Source organism: Salmo trutta, chromosome 38 (genome assembly GCF_901001165.1).
Source record: "Salmo trutta chromosome 38, fSalTru1.1, whole genome shotgun sequence".
In the NCBI taxonomy this organism is placed as follows: domain Eukaryota; kingdom Metazoa; phylum Chordata; class Actinopteri; order Salmoniformes; family Salmonidae; genus Salmo; species Salmo trutta.
In genome coordinates this window covers 6,017,930-6,026,489 of record NC_042994.1, presented here as the reverse complement: position 1 = coordinate 6,026,489, position 8,560 = coordinate 6,017,930, and the positions used below count along the sequence as shown (strand labels likewise).

The 8,560-nt window shown below is 42.2% G+C and overlaps 1 protein-coding gene across 1 annotated transcript; it reads right to left on the bottom strand.

Annotated features, from left to right (window-relative positions):
• Window positions 1-1,427: 1,427 nt before the first annotated feature.
• On the bottom strand, window positions 1,428-5,731 carry LOC115178431 (Krueppel-like factor 1). Its single transcript, XM_029739617.1, has 3 exons — window positions 5,326-5,731; window positions 4,001-4,925; window positions 1,428-3,080 (listed from the first exon to the last, which is right to left on the bottom strand). Exons 1-3 carry the CDS (start codon window positions 5,401-5,403, stop codon window positions 2,905-2,907), a joined length of 1,179 nt encoding a protein of 392 aa, XP_029595477.1. The 5' UTR covers window positions 5,404-5,731; the 3' UTR covers window positions 1,428-2,904.
• Window positions 5,732-8,560: the final 2,829 nt, after the last annotated feature.

Below are 8,560 nucleotides of genomic sequence, written 5' to 3'. Positions count from 1 at the left end.
ACATTATGTCAGGATATGTTATTGTTAGCCATCAGGGATCCTATGGGAGGAAAAGAGACACAGTCTGGTACGAGTCAACATGACAGCCGTGAGTTGGGGAGCAGGGAGCACTTTGGGGCAGAGATCAGGTCAGATGACGTGAGGAAGAACAGACACTAGTCAAAACTAAGGTTTTGACTAGCAACAGAGATGCATTGTCCAGGTGTTCGATCCTTTGGGGTGAATAAACTTGGTTTAAGCTTTCATAGTGTCCGTCGAGTTCTTACTCTGATATTTAGAAACTAACAGTCCAAACACACCAAGACAGTCATGAAGAGGGCACGACAACACCTTTTCCCCCTCAGGAGACTGAAAAGATTTGGCATGGATCCCCAGATCCTCAAAAAGTTCTACAGCTGCAACATCGAGAGCATCCTGACCGGTTGCATCACCGCCTGGTATGGCAACTGCTCGGCATCAGACCGTAAGGCGCTACAGAGGGTAGTGCATACAGCCCAGTACATCACCGGGGCTAAGCTTCCTGGCATCCAGGACCTATTACTAAACAGTGTCAGAGGAAGGTGCCACAAATGTTCAAAGACATCAGTCACTAAAGTCATGAACTGTTCTCTCTGCTACCGCACGGCAAGCGGAGCGCCAAGTCTAGGTCCAAAAGGCTCCTCAACAGCTTCTACCCCCAAGCCATAAGACTGCTGAACAATTGATCAAATGGCCACCTGGACTATTAACATTGACCCCCCCCCCCCCCCCCTTTTGTTTTTACACTGCTGCTACTGGCTGTTTATTATCTATGCATAATCACTTTACCCCTACCTACATGTACAAATTACCATGACTAGCCTGTTATTTTATTGTGTTACTTTTATAAAAAAAATGTACTTTAGTTTATTTAGTAAATATTTTCTTAACTCTATTTCTTGAACTGCATTGTTGGTTAAGGGCTCGTAAAAATACTTAAATAATAAAAAAAAAATACATTTTTTTCATGTGTGTGTGTGTTAAAATGGTTCAACACACAAAGGGCATCCAGCTTACTGGGCACAACTGTGGGAAGCATCGGAGTCAACTTGGGCCGTTTCACTGTGAAACGTTTTCAACACCTTGTAGAGTCCATGCCCCGACGAATTGAGGCTGTTCTGAGGGCAAACGCGGGTGCAACTCAACATTAGGTAGGTGTTCCTAATGTTTTGTCCACTCAGTGTATACGTTCTTGCGCTAACATTTGCACTTATCTTTTGTTACTATCACTGACTTTGCTGATATTGTGGAACAGATTGACTTACTATGACTGTGATATTTGGTTGTCTTACCTACCTTAAGATGAACGCATTAACTAAGTTGCTCTGGATAAGAGTATCTGTTAAAATACTAAAAAGTTTAAAAAATATCACTTCATAATATCCCTGTAGAACAGAGACACCTAGTGGTTAAATTATACATTTGCGCTTTACTCGTAAGTGTACACATTTATTGAATTAACTTACATTTTACTGCAGATAACTTAGAAATTAGAAACAAACTCAATCATGCAGAGTCAAATAAATGTATTAAAATTAGCAAATTATACAAATAAAACTTTTGAGAAAAGTGATATTAAAAGTATGACGTTATGAATTATATTAATATGAAAAGCCTTGCAAATAAATACATTTATTCAATTGGAAATTGTACAACATTGTTCTGCTTGGTGTATTTTCAATGTGGTTCAGTTGAGGTGATCTGTCTCCATGAAATTAAGACGCTAGTAACTTTTACCAAATGAAAAGTTGATATCTTAACCACATTTTAACCTTAATTCAAGAAACATCTTAGCCTTAATAAAAAAAAAACATCTTTAGATAATTTACAGGAAATATTAAGATCCATAAATATAATGTTGGATATTGGAAACAAGCCATATTTGTATGAAGTTCCTTGTACAATGTTTCAGCCAGAATGACACTCCCCAGTGACACAGCCTGTATTGACCTTTGAACTTTGTGTACATTTTGGGTGCTAATGTTCTAACCTAGTTTCCAGACTACATTCCGCTGGACGTCTCCACTACAAGAGCAGCAAGAGGAACTGCCCCTCCCTACCTTCAGGCTATGCTCAAACCCTACACCCCAACCCGACCACTCCGTTCTGCCACCTCTGGTCTCTTGGCCCTCCCACCCCTACGGAAGGGCAGCTCCCGCTCAGTAGTCAAAGCTCTTCTCTGTCCTGGCACCCCAATGGTGGAACCATCTTCCCCTGAAGCTAGGACATCAAAGTCCTGCCCATCTTCAGAAAACATCTGAAACCCTACCTCTTCAAAGAGAACTATAAATAATCCCCCTCATCACCTCGAGCCCCCCCCCCCTCCAAGAACATTAAAGAAATCCCAAAGTCCTGAACCAACACTTGCTCTTGACTCCACCCCCGCATTTCTAGCTCTGACTTTGCTGATAACTACTTTATTGAGGAAAAGAGTAGTTACTATGCCTGAGATATGTGGTTTTCCCACCTAACTCTTACTGGAAGTTGCTCTGGATAAGAGCATCTCCTAAATAACTAAAATGTAAATGTTTATTTTTAGTGTTGTCAGTCTGTAACTGTAAGTCTCTTCGCTACTTTAGCTGTTTATAGTGTGTGGACAACGTGTGTGTGTCCACTGTATATCTTTGAGTAGTCACGTCTCCTCTTCATCCATGATAACACTACTCTGCCCAGTAGCTGCGTGTGCACCGCGTGTGTTGATTAGATTAGTGTGCGAGAGAGAGAAAGAGAGATGTAGACAATAAGAGAGAGAGAGAGAGAGAGGGAGAGAGAGAGAGAGAGGATGAGAACCAGAATGACAGTGGAGAGTGTGTATATACAGGTACACACATATTAGTGTGTAGGATCTCACACAGCCCCAGTCATACCCATCCTCCACTCCTCTCATCATGTGTGTCTCTTCATGTGCAGGGCCAGGTGGTCTGAGCGGGAGAAGGCCCTCTGACACTGCAGACACGCGTAGGGTTTCTGACCCGTGTGTTTACGGTAGTGACGGGTCAACTCGTCCGAACGGGCAAACTTCCACCCACAGCCCTCCCACGTACAGTGGTATGGTTTCTCCCCTATGGAATCAATAGCACACAAAAGCAACCAGTGTCAAAATCAGTTGGCTCATAAGTGACTTGTTTTAAACACTCCGTAGCAATTGTAGTCCCTCTGCATTTGTTGATACAATGTGTTGATAATTCATAGTGTAAGTTGTATCCTATTCAATAGGGTTAATGCAATCAAAGATCCTTGGGACGTCCATACCCTAACCCCTACACTAACCCCTAACCCCTATCCTTAACCTAACCCTAACCCAACCTTAACCCTTACCTAACCCTAACCCTTTCCTTAACTGTTTTAACAACTTCAATGGGCTGACGTCAGAGTTGGGACGTCCCAAGGATCAGGTTGACGTTTTCTATTCAATAGCCAATTCTACTAAAAGCTATGAATCATTATTCATCCGTATGAAGTTGTCCATCATGCAGTTCTGCCTATTAGCCGTAATGTATTCTAATCCCTACAATATGCATTACTGCCTCAATATCTGTGTAATGTATTCTAATCTCTGTATTCTTACCTGTGCAATGTATTCTAATCTCTGTATTCTTACCTGTGTAATGTGTTCTAATCTCTGAATGCTTACCTGTGTAATGTATTCTAATCTCTGTATTCTTACCTGTGTAATGTGTTCTAATCTCTGTATTCTTACCTGTGTAATGTATTCTAATCTCTGTATTCTTACCTGTGTAATGTGTTCTAATCTCTGTATTCTTACCTGTGTAATGTATTCTAATCTCTGTATTCTTACCTGTGTAATGTGTTCTAATCTCTGAATGCTTACCTTTGTAATGTTTTCTAATCGCTGTATTCTTACCTGTGTAATGTATTCTAATTTATATATTCTTACCTGTGTAATGTATTCTAATTTATGTATTCTTACCTGTAATGTATTCTAATTTATGTATTCTTACGTATTCTTACGTATTCTTACCTGTGTGCGTGCGGAGGTGAGACTTGAGGTGGGAGCTCTTGGTATAGGTCTTACTACAACCTGAGTATTCACAGCTGTGTGTAGCAGCTCTCTTCTTCACCACAGTCCTGCGGCCGTTCTTCCCCTCCAAGCCTCCAGGGGGAACCCCTGAGGAGGTGATAACTAGGTGGGGCTGCTGGTGCTGGGAGTAGGGGAAGTGGTTGGAGGAGGCTTGTTGGTGGTGGTGGCCGTGGAGGTTGTAGTCTCTCTGGTTGCGGTACAGACCCAGGTGGTGGGGGTAGTTTTGGAGGAAGCTGTAGTGGTAGGTTCGAGATTCAGAGGTCATAGAGGTTGTCATGGAGACAGGTGCTTGGAGGAATCTGCCATCTTGAAACGTCATCATGGAAGTGTGTTGTTTGGGGTAGTAGTGTCCCATTCCAAAGTCCCATGATTTGGCCTTAGTGAGGACAGCAGTGGCTCTATCTCTGCCATGTCTCTCCTGGTTACTTCCGGGGTTGAAACCATACTGGTCCACGTTTGGTTGAATGGGGAATGATGATAATGATGATGATGACCGAACCTGTTGGTTGTGAAGTTCTGGTATGCCTGAACCAATGGTCTCTAAGGGGGTGAGCAGCTCAACCATCAGGCTACTGCTGCCCATATGAAGCCTGTCTGGACTTATTTGGTCTGTCAACACCCCTCCTCCATCATGGTAGATTCCAGTTTGGTCCGGTTGAGGAAGACGCTGAGTGTTGTAGTCCAGAGAGGGGTTCAGCTCAGGTGATGGGCTGCTCCAGTCAGACAACAAGAACTCCATGTCCCATGAGGTTTCACTTTCATCGTCCAGGTGAGGAAGAACTGGCTGCTGGTCACTGGTGTTGCCAGGTGACGTCCTCTTGGTTTGAGAGTCCAGACTGAGAGCGCCATCCTCAAATTTCCACACCTTGTGTGACAGTACAAAAACATCAGTTCATATCGAGCCTCTCTTACTAACTTCACATACATTTGTAAATAACCAAACAACACCCACTAACAAATTAAAATAACAATTTTATAATTAAATCATAGTTTTGTAATAACTTTTTAAATAAAATCTATTTGATATTTGAACAGATCTTAAATCAAAATAAACGTATAGTATTAAATGTATTGGCTTTGTTGGGGATGAGGCTGTGCTCACAGGGAGTTGCGAGTCAAAACATGTTGTTCAAAGAAAAGTTGATGGCATTTAGACACTAGCCCCAAGACTCACCCTCTTAAAACAAAGTTATACAAGTGACAACCCTTTTTATTGTTTCAGCAAAATGTAGAAACCAAATAAAAGTAACAGGTGGAATACGTACCTTCATATTGTCATTGGAGTGAACAAAGTTTGAGAAGGAGCTGAAGGATGGTAGCACAGCACCTTGTGTCCCAGCCATCTGATCAGTTCGAGTTAGACGTCAACTTTACACAGGTTACAGTGGTGACAGTAATGTGAGGTTTGTATTTTCTTTTACATGACCATCTCACAATGGTTAGACTATTGCAAATTATAAGTAACCAGTCATCCTGAAAACAGTTACACCTGTCTCTTATCCAATTCCACATGCCAAGTAGCCTATTTTCTTTTTACAGTTGTCGTCTCTCCGTTCTACCCGACTACCATACCCCCCCTCTTTCTCTCTCAGTTGTGAACGTGACTTCAAATCTTCTCTGTTCATGTATCTTCTGATGACTGTTGGGGGTGGGATGGAAGTGTGTGTGTGTGTGTGTGTGTGTGTGTGTGTTCTACACCTACTCCTTTTCTTACTCCAGTCCTCTCCTCTTAACCAGGAGAAAGAGTGAATGAACAGTTAAGCTATCTCCCCCCTCGCTACCCCTCCCTGTTTTTGGATCCTGAGCAGAAATCTATAGCCAGCAAAACAATTCCAAAGAGAAAGAGAATTGAAAAAGAACAATAAACAGATGTCATTCTAGCTAATGAATGTTTTGCACAAAACAACTGAAAATGTAATTTCAAGTGTATTAGAATTGTTGTTTCTCTGACATGTTATGGCGTACAGTGCAAGCAGAATACCATACTGGCATTCGCCTCTTCTTTCAGCTTCATGATCCAACTCAAACTCCCCTCCCCCACTACTAAAACTGCTACACACACATTGAGCAGTACACACGCCTCTGGGACATGTGGTTCTGAGAAGACCTGTGTGTCTAGTAGGTGATTATGTGCTAGGCTGTGTTTATCAGTGTGCATGGGGGCCAAGAGAGGCCCCTGTTTGACAACAGATAATGGTGCTGCTGACTACTGCCTGTCCCTGCTGACTGCTCCATTCACAGATAAAGACTCTGTCACTCTTTTTTACAATATTTCACTTTACGTAACTGAGGAGTGTTACTTGGGAAAAACCTTGTGTTAGAAAGGAGCTACACTTCAGTTTGTTATGAATGGCCTATGGCCACTTTTTACAAATACTGTTTATATTATGGCATCATCATTATCATGAGTTCAATGTACCGTATTGGTACACAGGAATTGTAATAATAATCAGATTATATTAATGTAAAAAAGCTCAAGGACACAATGTTCATATTTTCCAAGCAATTCAATTTTTTTTCTTTGCAAGTATTGCTTTATGGAAATATATCTAATGTTTTGCTGTGTGTGTGTGTGTGTGTGTGTGAGATGCAGGCAGCTCAGGTGGGGCTCAGTCATCCTTGGGAAGGTTGGAAGAGCTGGTCCGAAATGTCCAAACTCACCTGAAAAACCTGATGCACTTTGTTTTCTTCTTGGTCTTGGGGTGGACAGACAGACAGACAGAAAGAAAAGATCAGTGTTAAAAAGAACTAAACAACACATATATATTTTGAACACACCAGACATCCATAGTAAATGATGATAATCACTCAGAAATATCATTTTCTTTTGGATTCAATATTTTAAGAATTGTAGCTAGGTGGTTGTTATTTCTTCACCACTTGCTTCTCAACCTCCACGTCCTTCTCCACCTACTTCCCAACCTCCTCCACATCCTTCTCCACCTGCTTCTCTTTCTCAACCTCCACCTCCACCTGCTTCTCAACCTCCTCCACATCCTTCTCCACCTGCTTCTCCCCCTCCACCTCTTTCTCCATCTACTTCTCAACCTCATCTACATCCATTTCCATGTCCACCTCCTTCTCCACCTACTTCTCGACCTCCTCCACATCAACTACCTTCTCCACTACCTTCTTCACCACCTCCTTCTCCACCTCCAGAGCCTTCACCTACAGAGACTCCTTCCCCAGAGGCTCCACCTCTTGAAGATCTTCCTCCTCCAAAGGCTTCACCTCCGGGTAGAGGTTCAAATATACCTCCATGCAGCCGTTGAAGGGATTCATGTTTTTAATGTTATAGGTGGCATCAAAGTCCACAAAGAGCTTTGTTGACCTCCAATGGAGCTTGTGCTTGGCCACTTGGTGGTCTTGGCCAAACGCCCTATTGTAGATCCTCATGAATTTTACACTGGGGCCGAACAGTATTTTGATCAGGTTTTACGGGTTAGAAAATAAAAACATCTACAGTACACGTCAAAAGTTTGGACAAACCTACAGTACACATTCAAAAGTTTTTCTTTATTTTGACTATTTTCTACATAGAATAGTAGTGAAGACATCAAAACTATGAAATAACACGTATGGAATCATGTAGTAACCAAAAAAGTGTTAAACAAATCATAATACCTTTAATATTTTATATTCTTCAAAGTAGCCACCCTTTGCCTTGATTACAGCTTTGCACACTCTTGGCATTATCTCAACCAGCTTCATGAGGAGTGCTTTTCCAACAGTCTTGATGGAGTTCACACATGTACTGAGCACTTGTAGGCTGCTTTTCCTTCACTCTGCGGTCCAACTCATCCCAAACCATCTTAATTGGGTTTAGGTCGGGTGATTGTGGAGGCCAGGCCATCTGATGCAGCACTCCATCACTCTCCTCCTTCTTGGTCAAATAGCCCTTACACAGCCTGTGAGGTGTGTTTTGGGTCATTGTCTTGTTGAAAAACAAATGATAGTCTCACTAAGCATAAACCCAATGGGATGGTGTATCGCTGCAGAATGCTGTGGTATCCATGCTGGTTGTGTGCCTTGAATTCTAAATAAATCACTGACAGTGTCACCAGCAAAGCACACCCACACCATCACACCTCCTCCTCCATGTTTCATGGTGGGAACCACAGATGCGTAGATCATCCATTCAACCACTCAGCATCTCACGAATACATGGCGGTTGGAACCAAAAATCTCAAATTTGGACTCATCAGACCAAAGGACAGATTTCCACCAGTCTAATGTCCATTGCTCATGTTTCTTGGCCCAAGCAAGTCTCTTCTAATTAAAGGTGTCCTTTAGTGTTGGTTTCTTTGCAGCAAATCGACCATGAAGGCCTGATTCACACAGTCTCCTATGAACAGTTGACGTTGAGATGTGTCTGTTACTTGAACTCAGTGAAACATTTATTTGGGATGCAATCGGAGGTGCAGTTAACTCTAATGAATTTATCCTTTGCAGCAGAGGTAACTCTGGGTCTTTCTTTCCTGTGGCGGTCCTCATGATAGC

Coding starts and splice junctions, on each gene's coding strand:
- LOC115178431 (XM_029739617.1), bottom strand. CDS start 5,403: ATGGCTGGGACACAAGGTGCTGTGCTACCATCCTTCAGCTCCTTCTCA. Junction 4,926..5,325: donor ACTCCAATGACAATATGAAG/GTACGTATTCCA, acceptor CTGTCACACAAG/GTGTGGAAATTTGAGGATGG. Junction 3,081..4,000: donor TCACCTCCGCACGCACACAG/GTAAGAATACGT, acceptor TTGATTCCATAG/GGGAGAAACCATACCACTGT.